The sequence below is a fragment of the Protopterus annectens genome, chromosome 16.part0, assembly GCF_019279795.1.
Source record: "Protopterus annectens isolate FY-2018-M chromosome 16.part0, PAN1.0, whole genome shotgun sequence".
In the NCBI taxonomy this organism is placed as follows: domain Eukaryota; kingdom Metazoa; phylum Chordata; order Ceratodontiformes; family Protopteridae; genus Protopterus; species Protopterus annectens.
The window spans coordinates 6152831-6175274 of NC_056750.1; the positions used below are offsets into that span (position 1 = coordinate 6152831).

The window sequence follows — 22444 nt, forward strand, 5'->3', positions numbered from 1 at the left end:
GGCCCTAGGGCAGATAGCCTAGTACCAATCTATGAACCTGTAAGTGTAGTATAATTCCCTCATGTCATCTGATTGGAGCTAATACCAATCTTCCAGTGTGAGGTCACTGCTGCCACATGCACTGATTGGCTGCACTGAAAGGAGTAATGCCTAGTTAGGTTAGGCCGCCATACTTTTGGGACAACAGCCACAGAGGACAAACACCAGATGTGATGTAAATGGGCATATGTGTGCAAGAATAGGTAATGAATACAATGCAGTTCTGTGAGTTTCTGAGTTGTGTTGCTCTATTTTGCACATTAGAGTTAAGGGTGTTGATGTACACTGTGAACAGCAGTGCCCTGCACGGAACTCTGTACACCTGTGCTCCACAATGTAAGGCTGTGTTAGAGTCAGGGACACATGGTGGAGGGTGAACAGTGGTCCCCTTCTATGTATCCTAAACATGACAGTTAAAACCTAGCGTCACCTTGCGTGCTGTCATTCTAGGGGTGCACATTGCAAGCCTCTTGTGCATACTCAATATTCATGTGTAATACTTATCCAAACAAGATCTTTTGTACTCATGCAGTGTAATCATGCCTGTCTTGTTCTGCAATGTACACTTTAATCAACAGACTTTATTACAGTTTACATTTTTTTAATTTAGATTTGTCTTGAGAAGCTTTCCAAAAGAATACACTTCCAGTGTAAAACACTGTTCAAGTTTGCTCAAGGAGGAGCTCATCTCTGGGATGTACTTCAAATTAATCTTGCTCAAGAGGAAAAGAATTTTGTTGAGAAGCTAGATACCTGTCGAATTGGACATGACCATGAAAATCAGGTACAACTGCATCTCTGTTTTCTTATCTGTCTTGTATTACATTTTTCATATGGCATTATATCATACTGAATTTAGCCTCTCATTAAGAGTGAGAAGTTGTTTATCACTTTGTATTTTGGATATGTATGACTTCTAAGAACGATAAATGCCATAGGCATCAAACGGGGCCATGCAAATCATTTTATAACTATGGTTGCTGGCGATGACATGCACTGGATAAGGTAGCATAGTGGAAATAGTTTTGCTGTCATGGCTTAGGAAGGGCACATCCCCTACATATGGCACAAGTTGTTAATTTTGGCTCTAACATTAAGTCAGCTACAGTAAATCTGCAACGTGTTACAGTTGAACATGTAAGTATTAAAACACACATAGAACATTTGCTTGTGTCCTATTCTACCCTAGAGAGCAAAACATTTCAGCTAATATTATTTTGTCCACATTATGGCACCATGATGAATTTGAGATTATGTATGTGGTATACACTTGAAAGAAAAATATAATGCCATTTTAGTGGCTTTAAAAATGCAGCATATATATATAGTTACTTTATAACACCTACATTTTCAAGTTCATTGTACTATATTAATGTCTTTCATGATCACTGTTTCACTATTCCTTACAAGTGAGATATCCTGACAAGAATGACCATATGTCTGGCCCGGCATATCAAAGCATGGGCCTTTCCACATAAACTATGGCTGATATATAACCTTGGCATGAAGGCAGGAGGTACATAAGGGAAGTACAGGTGCAAATTACCTCTGAACTTCTATTCTTCCAGTCCAAATACAGAACTCCAATTCAGCTTCAGTCTGTCAGTAGTACATGTAGCACAGTTACCTTGCCATTTGAGCAGATAAGTACTTCATTGGGGTCCCTCCCTTTTTTCGTTACCTTTTGTAATTTTTCTACATGTCATCCATGAAGGGAAAATGTGACTGGGAGAGACAAATGTGCACTTGTTTTGTCTTAGTGCTGAACATAATCATAAAGAGTGCATGATCTGTCAATCTATTATCCCTAAGACCCTCTGCAACCATCTCTCTTCTTTATCTGTTAGCTTGAAGAACCAAAGACTCAAGCAATTAGCACAAAACACAATGTCTGCTGAATCTTCCCTCCTTGACATCCAGCTGCTCCCTTAGAAGAAGTAGTCTCAAACTTAAGCCAGAGGTTTCAGCTGTCCAGCCCTTACCTGGTATCTCCACTGTTTCTGCAGATGAGACCTTGGACTGTCCATTTCATATGCTCGCCCCTGTTATTGCGAACCCAACAGATATCATTTTCTTTAGATTCTTGTCAGAGAAGGAAGTACCTGGCTCTTTAAATCAAAGTTTATCAGGTCTCTGATCCATATAGGATTGTGCAGGTAGACATCCCAGCAAAGAAAAGGCAAAATCTTAGTCCACCCAAACATCCTAAACAAATCTAACTCCATGCAGTTACAGTCACCCCTTCTGCAGAGTCATTCCTGCTGGTATCATGGGTCAGCACTTCCCCACAACTTCTGTAACTAGCCTGATTGAGATGGGTATCTTGAAACAGTGCAAGAAATCTCTGTTGCTGTATGTCGATCATCTTTTACTCAAAGAGCATAACAAAGTTTCGACAGCAGTACATCACATAGTACACTTCTCCAAGGCCATCATAATACACGTAATCCATAAATGCTGAGGTTCTAAAGATTAACTTGCCTAATCCTCAAAGACATCCAAAACACAATGCAGGCACAAAGAACACCCAGCAAGTTAAGCCTCCCACCTCACATAGCACAAGAGTCCCAGGGTCATGGATGCTGAACCCAGGGTTGGGAGGGTGGCCTAATGATTAAGTTGTTTGCCTTAAAAACACAAGGTGCAGGGTTTGAGTCTCAGAAGGGATAAATAGCTAGGCCTAAAATGGCTCACAAGGGCAGTTAGCTTAGTACTAATCTATGAATCTATGAACCTATGATAAGATGGGCATCGACCCAACCAAACATTCTTGTTATAGGTGACTCTATTGTAGGACATACAGATATGCATTTTACCAAACTGGGCAAGGAAAGAGTGATGTTAGTCATTGTCTGTGCCAGGATCCCTTAGATCACACACACACTCAAGTCCTTGAACTTAAACAGCAAGTATTAGAATGATTGTGTCATAGTTCATGCTGGTGTGAATGACTTGAGCTGTACTTCCATGAACTATATGAAGAGAGACATGATGGAGGTCTCAGACAACTTGCCCAAGGCAGGTATGAGCCTAACATTCAGCAGCATTCTACTTTTTTCAAGGATCATGCCACAATATGAACAAAAAATAATTGACTTCAGTAATTGGCTTAATTTTTGGAGTCATTTGAGGGGGGGTCCAGCATTTGTCAGCCTGAGTAGATATGATCGACAGACTGTGCTGCTTCACGAAAGATGGCCAGCTTCTGTCTCCTCTAGGTTTTGATTATTGGCAATGACATTGTCCACCCCCAAAGTGCCATTTCAGGCAATGGTAGCCTGAAAATTCTACCAGTGTAAAAAAACAAGTAAAGGAAAATATGAAGATGCTACTGATTGGTGCTAGGAAACTTCACTCCCTACAATTCCTTTTCACACTGGAGGATATTGATGTGTGTGTAGTGACTGAGACATGGTTTAAAACATCAGAGAGCACTCCAGCTGTGCAAGGCTATAATGCCTTACCTATGTTCAGACCAACTACTACTGCGCAGCAGGAGAAAAAAGGATGAGGTGCCTCAGTCTTCTTCCAGAAGAGACTTGCATCCAGGCTGGTAAAGCGGCATAATACACTAGAGCTTCTTCATGTCCATATAACCATCAGAAAGGACTCATACCATATATCAGCTAGCTATAGAACTCCCTTTGTGACTAAAGAAAGCCAGGAAACCTATCTGCAGGAAATAAAATCACTCAATATTGAACCCAATACCATCTTCTTAGGTGATCTAAATTATGGAACTATAGACTGAAATATCTACACCATTAATAGTGCTTAAGCCCAGAGATTCCTGGAATTTGTCAATACAGATGCCGGGGAACAATTAGTCAGAGTACCCACTTGGGGGAACAACATCTTGGATTTTGTCTTTACTAATATGGGGACATCTTGCAGCATCCCTTCCATGTCTTTGCCACTTGTTAGGTTTGACCATAGAGATGTCTCCTTCAAGATAAAATCTAGAACCAGAAATCCCTTCCACACAAGGTATCGTTAGAAATTTCTCTAAGACAAATGACCTACTCCTAAGTGATACATTGGCAAGCTTCATATCCCCACCAATCCCAGATAACTACACCAGATATGTGGAAGCACATCACCACACTGTACTGGCATGTAAACAACTGGATAGATGCAGCAGTACCCTGTAGGAAAAAGTGTAGAGCAAACCCTAGAAATGAGTCCACATGATGAAACCGTAATATCAAGAAGATTTATAAAAAAGGAAAATAATTTTGATCAAAAGTAAGAGGAGTAATTCCCAGACAGCTAGAGCCCTTGTCACTGAAATCAACAAACATCTCCATAGCTTAGTAAAATATACTGAAGCCAAGTATGAGGCAAAAAGATCTACCCAAGTGAAAGACAATCACAAGTTTTTTTTGTTAGGTTTGTAATCTGAAAAGCAGTGCTGTAATGTACTGAGCTTATTGTGAATAATGTTGCCTACACTAGGACTGAAGATAGAGCCAACCTACTGGCTGATAAAAAAAAAACGTATCCCTCTCCCCTCCATCTGTCCTGCAAGAGATATCTGAAACTTGCTCACTTCCAGTTATCACACAAGACAAAGTCCTAAAAGTGCTATCAAAATCTAAACATACTGCATTGATGGGTCCTGACAATATCCTTGGATACATCTTCAATCGCATGAAGCAAAATTTAGCCCCCCTCGCACACACACACACCAACAGCACTTTTCAGTCTCAGCCACCATATAGATTTTGTACCCAGTGACCTGAGAACAACTACAGTCATCCACCTGCATGAGGGAGGACTTTGCACAGACCCAGGCAATTACAGATTAAATCTGACCAGCCTCATCTGCAAAGCCATGTAAAGACTTATCATGGAACTAATCAATAAGGATGTAGGGAACCTCCAAGTAATGGATCTGTCTCAGTGTGAATTTTTTCAAGGCCAGGTCATGCTTACTCAGCCTGGTGGGCTTTTTTGAAAAGGTCACCGAAGCAATGGATCAAGGTAAAATAGTACACACTGCACACCTCAACCTGGCCAAAGCTTTGAACATCATCAATAAAACACCCATAAACATTGATTTATTTATCAGGAATATGAGAACTCGTGTATATAATGTGTCCAAGGTAGTAAGAAAATCCTTCTGTGTTGCTCAACTTGTAAGCAAAGCATGGTGTCTAGGTCCTGAGAGGTCATCATACCACTGTACTCAGTCCTTATTAAACCCATCATAGAGTATAATGCCCCCTTTGGTATGTACCTGACCAGGCACATGCAGCAACTATAACGTCCACAAAGGTTCCTTACAAAAAGAATACAGGGAGTGAACACAATGTCCTATGCTGATCACCTCAAAGCCCTGTCTCTGTACTTGATATCAAACAGACTTCTGAGAGATGATCTTTGCCTGACATACAAAGCATCACTAGACCCTGTTTTGATGAACCTTTTGCACATCTGCAAAACAAACAGCATCAGAACTACTAAATTAAAAGACCTACATTTTGCCTGCAACATAAATAGGACATATTGGAAATGCAGATATGTTTCTCAGAGAATTCCCACTCTGTGTAGCAGGCTCCCCATCCATTTGAAGCAGAGCTCCTCCCTGTCCCTATTTAAGTGCAACTTGGACCAGTGGATGGGTAATCGGAAATTGAACCCTGGTCTGACACCTATGTCTCTGATGTACAGAGGCAGTCAATAAATCACCCCCTATATAAATCAAATTTGTGAGTCACATTTGGGTTACACAGCTAGGCTTATTAGGCCCTAGTGGTCATTAGCTTAGTATACACTTAAGACCTTATGAACACAATCCCCCACTCAGGCATAGTAGATAAGCTAATTAAACTGCTAGTAAATCCCTGTGTCACCAGATCGATTGCCAAATGGTTCATAAATAGGACATAGGAAATCAAAATTGGATAAGTTACCTCCAGAAAGAGACAAGTCACCAGTGGAGTACCACAGGGTTCTATGCTGGGACCTCACCTGTTTGGCGTCTCCTTCTCTGAAGTAAAAGCCAGTAACAAAGGGCTGTGGATGGCTAAGTTTGCCCATGACTGTTAGGTTATATGATATATAGAAATATATGTGAAGTATAATGTTTAATGTTAAGTTGTCAATCTCGCCTTCATTCTTGCTGGATGGGTTTGGAGCCAATCCTCGGCTCTGACTCCGCTTATACAAAAGCTCAAGAGCTATTTTTACTGGTTCGAGGTAACCCTGTATCCCACAATGCTAGGCGCTAACTACCCAGATCTCATTTGCCGCTTAGCTGCGAGGTTGCGTTTTTGCCGGCTCTCCGGTAAATTTTCAAAAAAACAGCTTTTCGGGTAAGGTTTTTCCCTTTTATTTTCAGGGTTAGTGTTCGTTATTTCCCCTTGTCAACCTCTTAGAGTAACCCGCTTTGTATAGTCCCCTTTTGGGTCTATTTTCTATCCCCTCGGTCCTTCCTTCCCCTTATATTACTAGGCCTTCGGGCCAAGTTAGTTTTTGGGTAATTTGTTAAAGTTAGTGTTAGTTTTAGTCTTAGTCTTTGGTGTGGTAAAGTGACTGGACTAGGTTTTTTATTTACTGTGGTGTGTGTGTGTGTGTGTGTGTGTGTGTGTGTGTGTGTGTGTGTGTGTGTGTGTGTGTGTGTGCACGTGTGTGTGTGTGTGTGTGTGTGTGTGTGTGTGTTTGGGTGTGTTCCACCATTATGTCTAAGGAGTCCAAGGTCTCAGGCTTCAAGAAGTGTGACTCGTGCTGTCAGAAAATATCTCTGACAGATGGTCACACTTCTTGCGTGTATTGCCTAGGCCCTCTGCACCTGCAGGACTCTTGTTCCTTCTGCCATGCATTCAGTCCAAGAGTCCTGCAAGAATGCAGAAACAAATTGATTTTGAGAGGCTTATTGAAGCCTGAAGGCTCCCCAGCCAAGTCTTCATTGGGCAAGCCTTCTAAGCCCACTAAATCATGGGCTCTGAGTTTAGAGCCTCCGACCAGTGGTGCTACTTCTGCTTTGGCATCGGCTCCGGCTGGAGCCGACACTTCAAAAACTCAGTCGGCTCCAATAGTCTTGTCGGAACCGACTTTTACTCGTAAGCACTCCAGGTCCCCCTCTTTGGAGTCGGTCCATTTGGTTCCGAGATCTCCTTTGCTTTCGGAGCACAGTCACCGGTCCCATTCCTCTCGGTCTTCCAGGCTTTTGGACCATGACCTTGAGAGGGTGGTTAGCAGACTCCTTAAGTCGCAGGCACTGGCCCAGATGCTTCATAGCTCTTCTCAACAGACAATGGCTATCCCCATTCCATCATCGATTCCTCCTCTGACTCTTCCCCTGAGTTCGGAGCCGGAGTTTGTGGGAGCCGGGACTGTCGACATGTCAGAGCCGATACCACCCATTTCGGCTCCACGTCGGCTCCGATTTCTTCGATGGTGCCATCCTTGGATGGATCCGGATGCCCTGACTCCCTCGTTGGCTCCGAGGGGGCGAGTGGCATCGGACCCTTGTTCGACCCCGTTCTCTCTCTCGGAGCCTCGGCGCAGGTGAGTTCGGCTCCGACATTGGCCTCGGAGCCATCCCTCTCGGTGCCGGGAGGGGTCCTTATCTCTTCAGAGCAGGGAACTTCTTCTCTGCCTGATAGGGGTGCTTTTGAGGTCATGAGGAGTGTGCTGGCCCCTGTGCCTGCTCCTCGGTCAGCTCCCTCAGCTCCTCCCACTGTAGTGCCTGCTACGGTCTCTACCCATCCTCTCAACCCTGACCGCAGAGATCCTACACCTCAGGGGCCCCCATTGGGAGCATTGTCCTCTTCTGAGGCCTCCCCTGATACATCAGGGGAGCCCCCCTTGGAAGAGGAAATGTAAGAGGAAGCATCTGGACTCCCCTGAGTCCGTCACATCTGATACTGACTTGGATGAGTCGGAAGGGTCCCCAAGATCCCACTCTGAGGATGTCTCCTTCTCTGACATCCATGAGATCCTCAAGCAGAGGGGGAACTGGTCTACCCTCAATCCTTCCGAGGACGAGTCGATCTGCCTAGAGGCATTTGGTTCTCGCCCTTCCACCTCCTGGGTGTCTCCGCCCTTTGACCCCCTTATGGAAGTGGTGGCCAGGAAGGCATGAATGGCCCCTGACTCGATGGAACCAACCCCGCGGAGGTCTTCAAAATTTATCACAGCCCCTGCTGACAAACAGTTTTTCACCAAAGGTGTCCCTGTTGATGCCATGGTGGTGTCTGCAGCCACTAAGAAGGAACTGGCTGATCCTTCGGTACCTATCCATCCTCCTAATAAGGAATCTAGGACCATGGATAGGTATAGCAAGTGGATGTTTTCTTCAGCGACCTTTACCATGCGGTCGCTGAATTACTTATGTCATTTTACCCATCTTCAAAGAGACTTGCTCAAAGAAATAGGTGACACTCTACAGGATCCAACAGCTGCGGGGTCTCAGGACAAAATCAACTCCCAGCTGGCAACCCTAAACTCGATTGTTAACTCCTCCATGCAGCTTATTTCTTATGCGGCCGATGGGGCGAGTAGGGCTGCAGGCACAGGTGTGGCCTTAAGACGATATGCCTGGATGCGGCTTTGTAACTTTTGCTGATCCCTTTGAGGCGTCCTTCACAAACTCTCCCTTTGATGGTTCAGCATCAGGTGAAGGATACTTTGACCAGATGCGAACAAGACGGCAAGACTCTCTCTAACGTGGGAGTCCATTATTCCACCCCTTCCAGACCATACCCCAAAGGTCAGAAGGGTGGAAAATGTGGTTCTGCAAACCACAGGGAGTCGTGCTGGACGCACGAGGTGAGTTCCCCTCTAGAGGCAGGGGGGGCAACAATAGATGCCACCCCAGGGGCAGAGGGGGTCCGCAGAATCAGGGTAGCAGAGAAGCTGTCTCTGGCCAACCCTTCCAGCATCCCTGAGAAGTTGCCCGACTGTCCACCTTCGGAGGCAGTCGGGGGAAGATTATCACTGTACCCAAAAGCCTGGCTTTCCCTTACCGAAGACACATGGGTACGGTCTGTCATATCCGAGGGTTACAAAATTCCCTTTGTCCACACCCCAAAACAGCCAAACAGGCCCCTTCCAGATGTTCCACCCAGTCTAAGGGAACAAGCAGTATTAGAAATTTCAAAACTGCTAAGAAAAAGGGCCATCCAGCCAGTCCCAGCAGACCAGCAAGGATCTGGAATCTACTCCAAGTTCTTTTTAGTACCAAAAAAGACAGGGGACTGGAGACCAATTTTGGATCTCAGCAGACTGAACAAGTCTGTTCAAAGAACGAAGTTCTGGATGGTCACGCTACAGTCCATTCTACCCTTTTTGGGTCAGGACCATTGGATGTGCTCTATAGACCTTCAGGATGTGTACTACCACATCAAAATGCACAGGCACTCCAGAAGGTTTCTCCGCTTCCGGCTGGGAGCCAGTCACTACTAGTTCAGGACCCTGCCCTTTGGTCTCACTACAGCCCCCCGAGTGTTCACCAAATGTATGGCAGTGGTTACGGCTCATCTGAGGCGTCAAGGATTCCAGGTGTTTCCATATCTAGACGACTGGCTCCTTACCGCCACCACAAGGCGTCAACTTATTCAATCCAGAGATTACACCATTCAGATTTGCGAAGAGCTAGATATCTCCATAAACTTCGAAAAGTCTGCCTTGTCGCCTTGTCAGTCTATTACCTTCATAGGCGCCATATTAGACACAGTCGAACTCTCTGCAAAACTGACGGCTCAAAGAATCTCAGATATTCGCGAACATGTTCATATCCTGCTTCAGAACAACACAATTCAGGCCAAGTTTGTACTGAAGACTCTAGGTCTCATGGTGGCTGCCATTACGTTACTTCCCTTAGCTCGCTTCCACATGCGACTCCTGCAATGGATGCCCTTCTCTCAGTGGTCCTTCCAGCAGCTCCCAATGTCACACTACATTTTGATAACCCAGTTATGCAAGAAACACCTGTCTTGGTGGATGGTCTCCCTTCAAGTGACTCAGGGCAGACCCTTCGTCCCCCCCCCAGTTGCTACAGCGACAACAGATGCCTCCCTGATTGGGTGGGGGGGCATTTTCAGGGCAGGACGGTCCAGGGCACTTGGCATCCTTTCGAGTGCCACCTGCACATCAATGTCCTAGAGATTAGAGCAGTTCTTTTAGCATTGCAAGCCCTTCAGGACTCTCTTCCCATCGGGACGATTGCAGTACAGACGGACAACATGTCCGTAGTGTGGTACATCAACAAGCAGGGCGGAACCAAGTCCTATCCCTTATGTCGAGAAGCACTCAGACTTTGGCAGTGGGCAAACTCCTCTCAACGTTTTCTGATAGCAACGCATATCCACGGGAAGTCCAACGTCATAGCGGACAGGCTGAGCAGAACCATTTTCATGCCACACGAATGGTCTCTCAAGCAGTCAGTAGTGGAAAAAATTTTCAGAAAATGGGGTCAGCCTTGCTGCGATCTTTTCGCTACACCCCAGAACAGCAAATGCCATGAATTTTTCACTCTCTTCCCTCTTCCCGGCCACCCACCCAGAGACGCTCTAGTCCATGATTGGCCCCGGGGTCTCCTGTACTCCTTTCCATTAATCACTCAGTTGATTCAGAAAGCTACCGCCTTGAGATCCACATTGATCCTCATTGCTCCGCACTGCCCTCGACAAATATGGTTTCCGTTCCTGCACCTTTACCTCTTGGAGCAGCCCTGGCATCTGGACCCAGTTCCATATCTCTTGACCCATCAGTCGGGCAAGCTGCACCAATCTCTCCCCTCTCTCAACCTCACAGCTTGGTTGCTATACTTCCAACCTTAGCCAGGCTTCCCTTTATCTCCCATTCGGTACATGACATCATTTTAGCTTCTCACAAATCTTCTACCAGGAGGATTTATGCCAGCAAATGGAAACGTTTTTCCTTCTGGGCAAAATTTAGGAACATAGACCCATTTGTGGCTCCTATCCAATCGGTCTTAGATTTTTTGGCCGAACTCTTTCATTCGAGTTCTTCTTCCACCACTATCAGAGTCCAGTTAGCGGCCATTTCAAATTTTCATGTTGGCTTGTCAGACTCCTCCATTATGTCTCATAAACTTTGTAAAGCATTCCTTAAAGGTATCTTTTTACTTAAGCCCCCGGTTAGACATCCCCCACCGCAGTGGGATTTGAAACTAGTTTTAACCTCCTTGATTCTCCCTCCCTTTCAACCTGTGGCTTCCAGTTCTTTGAAGTTACTCTCATGGAAAACTTTGTTTCTAGTGGCCATAACCTCTGTGAGGAGAGTCTCAGAACTTCACGCCCTTTGCGTTCATCCTCCTTATCTTGTTTTCCATAAAGATAGAGTGTCCCTCAGAACTAACCCCTCCTTTTTACCCAAGATATCTTCTGAGGCAAATCTAAACCAGACTATCAATCTCCCAGTTTTCTTCCCTAATTACTCTGACAGAGCGGAACAAAAGTTGCATTTCTTGGATGTTCATCGCCAACTCCATTACTACCTGGATAGAACCAAGCAAATTAGGAAATCTGACCAGCTCTTCCTATCTTATGCCGAAGGGAAGAAAGGCCTTCCAGTTTCCAAAGTAACCCTTTCTAGGTGCTTGGCCTCTGTCATCACTTCCATCTATGAACTGAGGCATCAAAAGCTTCCTTCAAGACCTAGAGCCCATTCAACTAGAGCCTTAGCTACGTCTATAGCCTTTCAGGGCAGGTTGCCTTTTGATTCAGTTTGTGCGTCAGCCACATGGGCCACTCCCCATACCTTTATTTCTCATTACAAGTTGGCCATGGCCTCCAGTAGCCGAGCTAACTTTGGTTCCACCGTACTCAAGAGTCTGTTCCAATGAGCCACCCAGGGTTGAGGTGCTAGGGATGTGGTCCCATCCAGCAAGAATGGCGAGATTGACAACTTAACATTGAGAAGTTATGTACTTACCATAACGTTCCATGTTAGTTGTCTTCTTCTCGCCTTCTTTCTTACGTCCCGCCCTCCAACCCCCTAGCCTGGACAGACTGATATGATCCTATGGAGCCTTCCTTTTTTCCCAGTATGGTCTCCAGTGGTTATCCTTTTCTTGGGATGGCTATCTATATGGGTATGCCATTCTCTCCTTTGTTCTGGGGGCAGAACTGCTATAGTGTTAGCTATCAAACGAGATCTGGGTAGTTAGCACCTAGCATTGTGGGATACAGGGTTACCTCGAGCCGGTAAAAATAGCTCTCGAGCTTTGGTATAAGCCGAGTCGGAGCCGAGGATCAGATCTGAACCCATCCAGCAAGAAAGAAGGCGAGAAGAAGACAACTAACATGGAACGTTATGGTAGGTACATAACTTCTCATTAATATTTATCTGTTAATACAGTTTGATTATTTTTGTATAAATGTAAAATTGCCTATGTCACAAGTGATAATTCAATAAAGGTGTGGTAAAAAAAATTTGCAGATGACTGTGAACTAAGAGCAGTTACTGAATCCCGAAATGATTTTGGCATCTTGCAGGGAGGTTTGTCCCAAATAAATAACTGGTGCCAAAATTATGGACTGAAACAAAATGCCAAAAAAGTGCATTGACAATACATCCCTAGAAACTGATTCAGCTGTTTGGGATATGGGAACTTATGTGAACAGTGCCTTAACTTTTGACCAATATGCTGTAAAAAAAGTCCTTCTATATTGCACAGCTTATAATCAAAGGGACTGTGTCTAGATCTAAGGATGTCATTGTTCCCCTTAACTCAGCTCTCATTAGGCCAGTCATAGAGCATTATGCCCCCTTTAGCATGTATCTGTCCAGGCACATGCAACAGCTGGAATGCCCACAGAAATATCATATAAAAAGATAAAAGTTCTAAACAGTATGTCCTACATGGACCAACTTAAAGTGCTGTCACTATACTCAGTATTCTACAGACTGTTAAGAGGTAACCTGTATCTGGTTAACAAGACATCCTCAAAACTTGTCATCATTAACCCCCTTTTTCCCATTTTCTACATGGAGTCGGGGTGTCATGTCAGCTATCACAATCTCTGTCTATTCTCTCCTACCTTCTTCGACACTCATTCCTGACTGTTGCAGGTCTTCTGTCACACAATCCATCCACCTCTTTGCTGGACATCCTTGTTTCCTATTGCCTGCTTCCTATCTGTCCCATATCTTCTTCACCAGATTGTCTTCTGTTTTTCTGCACATATTCCTGAATCAGTGTAGTCTGTTCTCTTTGACCTTTTCTAAAATTGGAGCTACTTTGGCTTCTGCTGTTATGTCCTCATTTCTTCTTCTGTCCCACGGCGTGGACTCTACCATCTGTCTCAGGCAGTTCATCTCCATTACCTCTAGCTTCCTCAACTACTCTGCCTTTATTACCTAGGTTTCTGTATCATGCAGTTGCACCACTGTTTTGTATACCTTACCCTTCAACTTCTTTGACATCCTTTTGTCATATACTACACCTGATACCAGCTGGCTGCAACCCCACTTATTTTAGCTTTGACCTCCTCATTCAGACTTCTCTTCTGCTCAACTATCCCTCCCAGATACTTGAGGCTGTTAACCTGTTCCTGTATTTTTCCTTCTATGTCAATTTTCAGCTTCTTCTGAACTTCACCATTTGCTGTCATTGCAACTGTCTTATCTGTACTCCGTTTTATCCCTTACCCTATCCTTTGCTGAAGTTCTTGCTCAGAGTCTGCCTGTAATGCCACATAGGTTCATAGGTTTATACTAGGCTATCTGCCCTGGGACAATTATAAGCCTAGCCCGATTCTGAATGGCTTATGCCACCCCTTGATTTGAGTATACTGTGCCCTTTTTAAGGTTTAGTTTACTGTGCCTCTGTCTAATAGTGACACGGGAGTAATCCCTGGGACAAACCTATGATCCCCCATCCACCTATCGAGATTCTTCTTGAAGAGATTCAGTGAGGTGCTCTGCCTCACATGAACTGGAATTCTATTCCATATTCTATACTCGTCTTCAGAGGGATCTCCTAAAAGAGCTAGGAAATACCCTTCAAGATCCTATAGCTGAGGGAGTTCAAGCCAAAGTAACTTTCCAGTTAGCGACTCTTAATTCCATAGTCAACTCCTCCATGAGGCTCATTTCCTATGCTGCCGATGGAGCGAGTAGAGCCATGGGCACTGCTGTGGCCCTCAGGAGGCATGCTTGGATGCAGCTGTGTAATTTTGCGGAACCCTTTCAGGCGTCCTTCACCAACACCCCCTTTAATGGCTCCTTTCTCTTTGGGTCACAGGTGAAAGACACTTTGACTAGGTGTGAGCAAGAAGGCGAGACTCTCTCTGCTGTGGGAGTCCATTTTTCCACTCCCTCAAGACCCTTCCCCAAGGGTCAGAAGAGTGGGAAGATGTGGTTCCGCAAATCTCAGGGAGCCTTGCCTGACACACGTAGTGATTTTTCCTCCAGAGGCAGAGGGGGAAACAACAATAATAGACGCCGTCCTCATGGCAGAGGGGGTCCGCAGAACTAGTGCAACAGAGAATCCTTCTCTGACAAGCCCTTTCTGCATCCCTGAAGGGTTGCCCAGCTGCTCACCTCTGGAGGCAGTCAGGGGAAGACTTTCGCTGTACCCAAAAGCCTAGCAAAATTTAACAAGAGACAGATGGGTACTGTCCATTTTATCTGGAGGTTACAAAATTCCCTTCCATCAAACCCCCTTACAGTCAAAGAAGGCCCTTCCAGATGTTCCACCCAATCTGAGGGAGCAAGCAGTTATAGAAGTTTCAAAACTGCTAAGAAAAAGAGCCATCCAAGAGGTCCCCGTAGACCAGCTCGGATCCGAAATTTACTCAAGGTTCTTTTTAGTACCAAAAAAGACAGGGGACTGGAGACCCATTCTGGATCTCAGCAGATTAAACAGATCTGTACAAAGAACAGGATGGTTACGCTACAGTCCATTCTACCCTTTCTGGGTCAGGACAATTGGATGTGCTCAATAGATCTTCAGGATGCGTACTACCATATCAAGACGGACAGACGTTCCAGGAGATATCTTCACTTTCGGGTGGGGGCCAGTCATTACCAGTTCAGAGCCCTGCCCTTTGGTCTCACCACAACCCCCAGGGTGTTCACAAAGTGTATGGCAGTGGTCATGGCTCACCTGAGACGTCAAGGATTCCAGGTGTTTCCATATCTAGACAACTGGCTACTCACTGCTACCACCAGGCATCAACTCCTACAAGCACGGGCTTACACAATTACTTTTTGCACCCAGCTAGGTATTACCATAAATTTCAAAAAATATGCCTTGTTGCCCCCCTCAGTCTATCACTTACATAGGAGCAGAATTAAACACAAAGGAAATGTTCATAAGATTACCACTGGAAAGAGTGTCCACTATTCGTCAACAAGTGCAAGTTCTAATGCAGAGCAAGAAGATACAAGTCAAATATGTCCTTCAAACTCTGGGCTCCATGGCAGCTGCCATCCTCCTTCTTCCATTGGCACGCTTCCATATGAGGATTCTTCAGTGGTTTCTTTTCACACAGTGGACTTTCCAAGAGCTACCCATGTCTCACATGATCATGATTACAGAAGCATGCAAAAGGCACCTTTCCTGGTGGATGGTCTCACCACTAGTGACTCAGGGCTGACCCTTCATTCAGACCCCTCCGGTAGCCACAGTGACCACAGATGCCTCCCTGATAGGGTGGGGTGGGCATTATCTGGGCAGGACAGTCCAAGGCACTTGGCAACCTCACGAGTGCCATCTGCACTTAAATGTCCTAGAGATGCGAGCCTTGCTCCTAGCGTTGCAAGCCCTTCAAGACTCTCTTCCTTCCGGGACCATTGCGATCCAAACAGACAATATGTCAGTAGTGTGGTACATCAACAAACAGGGCGGGACCAAATCTTACCCCTTGTGTCGAGAAACACTCAGACTGTGGCATTGGGCGATTTCCTCCCACCGTTTTCTAATTGCGATATACATCCCTGGGAGATCCAACGTCATAGCGGACAGGCTCAGCAGAGCTATCCTCATGCCTCACGAGTGGTCTCTGAATTAGGAAGTTGCGGACCTGATCTTCCGCAAATGGGGACAGCCTTGCTGCAATCTTTTTGCCACCCCATTCAACAGCAAATGCAGCAACTACTTCTCCCTCCTTCCGCTTCCAGGTCACCTACCCAGGGACGTTCTAGTCCACGATTGGCCTCAGGGACTCCTTTATGCACTTCCTCCCTTTCCCTTATACCAAGACTCATACAGAAAGCAAAGTCATTGGGTTGCAAGATGATCCTCATTGCCCCCTACTGACCTCGACAGATTTGGTTTCCGTTCCTACACTTCTATCTTCTCGATCAGCCCTGGACTCTGGACCCGATTCCAGATCTACTGTTTCATCAATCAGGTGGGTTGCATCAGTCCCTTCAGACTCTCCAGCTCACAGCTTGGTTGCTCCACTTCCAACCCTAGCCTTCTCCCTAGCATTTCCCCAACAGTCCGTGAGATTATCGTTTCCTCACATAAGTCCACCACCAGGACTATTTATGCTAGCAAATGGAAACGTTTTTCTTATTGGGCTGAGTCTAGGAATGTGGATCCCTTCTCATCCCCAGTCCATGAGATCTTAGAGTTCCTAGCACAACTGTTTCACTCTGGAGCCACTTCCGCTACCATTAGGGTGCAATTAGCAGGCATTTCTAATTTTCAGTTCGGGTTACAGAATTCAAGCATCATGTCTCACAAGCTCTGTAAAGCCTTTTTGAGAGGGGCATCTCTTCTTAGACCTCCAGTGAGAGAACCCCTCCTCCCTGGGACCTTAATCTAGTCCTAACGTCCTTAATTTTGCCTCCTTTTGAACCAGCAGCATCATCCCATCAAATTTCTGTCTTGGAAAACACTTTTTCTGGTTGCTATTACTTCAGCCAGATGAGTCTCAGAACTACAGGCACTATGTGTCCGTCCCCCTTATCTGATTTTTCATAGGGATAGAGTTTCTCAGAGGACAAATCCATCATTTCTTCCCAAAGTCAGCTGTGAACATAATTTAAATCAATCTATAGATCTCCCCATTTTCTTCCCCAATCATAGCAACAAGGCGGAGTACAAACTTCACCAATTGGACATGCACAGGCAATTGCATTTTTACCTTCATAGAACTAAAGAAATAAGAAAATCAGACCAATTGTTTCTGTCTTATGCCTTAAACAAACAAGGTCTCTCAGTTTCCAAGGTTACTTTATCCAGACGGCTATCCCTTACTGAACCTCCTGTGAGACCAATTGTATCAAGTAGGGGTTGGATTACTGAGCTATTGTCTATATATGTGCATAATGTCTTAAAACAGTACTTACCATTATGTTCTAATTATATTAAAGATACTAATGATTTTTTGAAGAAACTGTATGAATGGTATAATTATAGAAAGACCAACGATGCATATTTATTAATAACTCTTGATATAAATTCACTATTTACAGTAATACTTAATGAGCATGGTATAGATGCAGTACATGAATTCCTATGTGCAAAGACAAGAATGAATGGAACTAGCAAAGAAACCATATGCAGTATGATAGAAATAGTTCTAATAAATAATGTTTTTTGTTTAATGGTCACCCATACCTACAAGTTTCAGGTGTGGCCATGGGGACTCCCATGGGCAATACCTATGCAAGCATTGTTTTAAATCAATGGGAAGAGGAGTATGTATATGGTGGAAGGAATTTATATAAACAATATGTTCAGTTTTACCAGCATTTTGGTGATGATTGTTTTTTTATATGGGGTGGAGACGTTGAAAGTTTAGTAGAATTTGTTCAATATTTAAACAATAATACAACATTCTTAGAATTTAAAATGAGTTATTCTGAACAACAGATAAGCTATTTGGATGTATTATTGTATAGAGAAGGAAAAAGATTAGAAATAACAGTGTTTAGAAAGGAAGTACAAGTTAAGAGGTATACTCACGCCATGAGCATGCATTCCAAGCATGTGTTTTGTGGAATAGTGAAAAGTCAATTATTGCGAACAAGTAGATTAAACACAAATGTAGTGAAATGTAAGGAACAGATCTAAACATCAGCTGAGGAATTTAAGGAAAGGGGACATAATGAGGCTTTGATATACAATAATATACAAGCAATATTGGAAGAAAGGGACAAATTAGCACCTCCTGTATTTAGTGATATTCCACAAACCTATAAAGATAATGAAGAGAGTAAAAACCAGCTAAGATATATTACTACTCGGAATAATTTAAGTAAAGAAACAGAAAATGTAATATATAAAAACTGGCGCTTATTGATATCAATGCCAGAATTGATATCTATTGTAGGGGCGAAGCCAAGATTTGCACATAGGAATTGTTTGAATTTAAAGAGGGATTTATGTTATAAAGATTTTTGATTGAATAATAAGGAACTAATAATTAGGAATAAAAATGGGTCTATACCATGCTATAATTGTAGTTGCTGTAAAGATATATGTAGTGACTTGGAGTATAAACATCCTGTAAGCAAGGAATTTTTTTAAGATGGAATGTTATGCAACCTGTAACACTGAATTAATAATATATTTGGCTACCTGCATGGCATGTGCAGGCTTCTATGTAGGTAAGTGCTCTAGGCATCTGAAAGACCCTATAATTGAGCACAAGTCAGAGGTGAGAAGAATGGTTATGACTAATGCATTGGCTAAGCATCTTCAGGACAAGGGGCCAACACATAAATTTAAATTTAAAGTGCTGCAGGTATTACACATAGATATGAGAGGTGGGATATTAATAATAGGTTAGATATAGCTGAATATAAATGGATAACTATGCTAGAAGCAGATAGATACCCACGTTTAAATAATCTGATTAGTTTAAAGCCCATCCTAATAGCTAAACAAAAGCAATATAAATGATAGTCTTACACAAACATGAAAAATGCTAATAAAAATGTTAGTAATAAATGTTGGTGAAATATTTTATGAACATGTTTTATATAATAATATGTCTTTAAGTTCTATAAGGTTAGTTAATTGATTGAAACTTATTTTTTATTGGTTGGTTATGTCATGTGTTTTAGTGAAATGATTAAACAGTGGTTAATATGGCACTAACATACTGATTAAGGGTGTTACCTGAAAGCTTTATCTTGTGACTTGTGAATAAATAGAGTGATGCTTTACTGTTTTTGCTTCATTTGAACTGATAGTGTGGTTGCATTTTTGCTCAGTACTTTACATCTTTATACACACTTCTGTATGAATCAATATTCACAAATGACATAGAATTATTTACAAAATTCCAGATAGCTGGACTGACAGTATTTCCTTTTGTGACAAAGAGCAACAATGATTCTTAGTTTGAAGCAATCAAAATGTGCATACAACCTTCTCACAGGACTTGAGCGTTAGCAAAGACATAGCCAGGAATTCAGTTTAGTTGTCATAGATTATGGTCCGATATTTTATTGTTCAGTGGCATTATTAATGAGCATGCAGACATAGCACAATGGATAGGAAGGTGTTAGCATACATACAAACATACTTAGAGAAATTAGAGAGATTTTTGTATTGCTTGCTCATAATTTCCATTCATAGATCATATCCCCAGTGACTTATCAAGCCTATCCTTAAGGTAGATGATAGATTTAAGTCCTCTAACGAGGTAGGATAACCCATTCTTTAAATTAACAGCTCTCTCTGAGAACCACTGTTGTGATTTAAGAGAATAGCCTTGTGCAGTGACCTTGAATCATAAATTTTAGCTGATGTAGTGACCCCCAAAGCCACTGAAGCATAATGTCATCCTTTACTGCCTTATAAACTGTATCTGAATCACCTCTTGTTCTTCTATGAAACACTGAAAATTGCCCTAGAATGCTTTTGTCTATTAGAATAAACCATGTTGCATGGGATATCGGAACAGAAAGCAACACAAAAGAAGTGGTGAGTGACTTTTGACATAAGCTGAACTGAAATATCTAGAGCAGAATATTCTTGACTTAGTCATAGCCAGTGCAGAATGAAGATGAGTGCCACTAACCAACAATGACCATGCCATTTCTGACTTATCATCCCTATCGTAATACTAGTACACGCCATGAGAAAACATAGATCTTGAGATTATAAGGGTGAATGTCACCTGGTAAACAACACAGTACTGAATAATAGCAAAGGGTGGCAGGAACTTACATCAGTACAAGCTGTGATAAAGACAGAAGGAATTACATTGTTTATCAAGAGAGGTAAGTGTCAGAAGAAGAGATACAAACTTGGCTGAAATAAGACACACTGTCACTGAAAGAAGATGACTAATACAAGGATGGGAAGCTGGGGGGGGGGGGGCATAAAAAAACTCAGAAGATTCTGCAAGAAAAATGGCAAAGTTTATTCAGCAGGATAAAGAAGAAGAAAAAACACAAGTCAGCTATTTTCTTTCCCAATATTCAGTTACTCAAAATCCACAGCAAATAGTGCCCTTACAGATCAAAACCATAAAAGTCTCTGGCTTACTTCTGACATCAAAAATGTGTTATGCAAAGGAACACTGCTTGTGCAAGCTGAAAAGTAAACCCATAGGGTGATAATATACATCCAGTCAATCTACAGCTAAGCAAAACAAGTCAAATACAAACAGATTCATCAAAGGCAATCTACTTTAGGAGAAAACAATGAATAATACTGGGAAGCCATAAAAGAATTTACAGGTATACAACACATAAAAGTAAAAATAACTGTAATATAACCAATACATTTAATCTAAAATACTTTAAAAATGTTCTAACCTGTGTGGGCAAACTAAATTACTGCAACTGGCATAAACAACAATCATCCAACTTCTGTTAATATTTCTGTAGTTAATGTAGGCATCACTTCTCCTCAGGAAAGGACTGACCCATTATACTACAGGGAAATTCACCCCAAGCCTGTTGTTAAGTAAATGAAAACACTGGACAGGAAGGCAGGCATAAATAATTTAATACTACATCCAACTTTTCTAATAATGATATTTATTCCTCTCAGTGAGACCCTGGTCTATATTTTCAACCTTTTTCTGATCACAGGCATTGCAACCACTGAATATAAATATCCTCTGTTAATAGTGTGTTCACCAGTAACCTTTTTGCAGATTGTACAAATGTGTTTTTATGTTTTTTTTCCGGTTTAATGTATTTAATAATGCATGTACCAAAAATTTGCAGTTGAAAGCTGTTTTAGAGTTATTGATGAGTTTTTTACTTGTGAACAGTCACCAAAATATTTGAAAAAATACTATGTAAACAACTCATGACACAAATATTATGGCATACTTACACATGCACAGCTTGACTTCATGGAAGGATTTAGTATGATGACTGCTATTTCTGAAGTAACAGACATGAAAAGTATGACTGACGGGCTACACATTGGTGGCGTATTTATCAACATGAGCCATGCATTCATGTATGGCAACCTTGCATTTATAATTGCAAACTTATAAGGCCTCAACTTTGATCCAGGTGTAATCAATTGATTAAACAACAGGAGCTTTCACATGCTTTTTAGGAGTACATTTCTGGCAAAGGCTACAACACCTCAGGAGTACACCAAGGATCCATTCTTGGACCTATTTTATTGTCCTTATTTATAAAATAATAACAAATTGCATATCTAATAATGGAACTTTACTATGTATGCTGATTGTATTCTAATTATCAGTTCGTATTCTCAGTCCTCTAATTACAAACTTTGCACCCTGAAATTAGTTAACAATTAATCCAAAGAAGACTGCAGTTATGTTTTACTACTCTTCATTAAACTGCAATCAAGTAAATCAGTGAACATAGGCAAAAGTGAACATGTATATCTCTGTTTGCTATTGCATTTCATTCTCTCTCTTTTAGAGTACAAGATTTCTGACTTTCTGTCCCATGAACCTAGGAGATCTTTAACTGAAGATATCCTGTTATCTAAGCTAACAGTGGGAACAACTTGTAAGGCTCCCAAATATCTGACAAAGTCTAGAAGATTTAGCCCAAACTATCCTTTTATCTGTAGCTCTTAATCCTACACTCTTTTAATCACTCTCTTTCAGACTGCAGTCAATAAAGTAGGCAGATTCATTCACCTAGGAGATATACAAACGCATCCCTGTAGCCTTTCTAATAAAGCTAACTTGTTACCAGATACAGGCAGGGTTCTTAGTTACTCTCTACCTTCTTATACAAATTAGACTTGCAACATATGTATCCTCAACTTTTCTGCATTTTATGCTTTTTTAATTTCTCCAAATCACCTGGGTTTCTAATACCATGATGGGAGTGGACCCCATTCCTAAGTCCAAGTACGATTAAAATTCATGAAATTAGTACCGTTTCAATCTTTGATGTTAGCCAAAAGTGCTTTTTGCACCTCCCGCAAGGTGCCCAGTAATAATTCCTTCTGCAGTTTGTATGGAGTTGCATGGATTAGTAACATATCTAAGTACGACTGTAGATTCTTTTTTAT

At 42.6% G+C, this 22444-nt stretch overlaps 1 protein-coding gene across 1 annotated transcript in view; it reads left to right on the top strand.

Annotated features, from left to right (window-relative positions):
• CCDC180 (coiled-coil domain containing 180) overlaps positions 1 to 22444 on the top strand; it is a 2826277-nt gene that overhangs the window by 1127721 nt on the left and 1676112 nt on the right. Inside the window, exon 14 of the mRNA XM_044058396.1 lies at positions 650 to 823. Coding sequence (XP_043914331.1) covers positions 650 to 823 — 174 coding nt within the window. The remainder of the gene's footprint in view (positions 1 to 649; positions 824 to 22444) is intronic.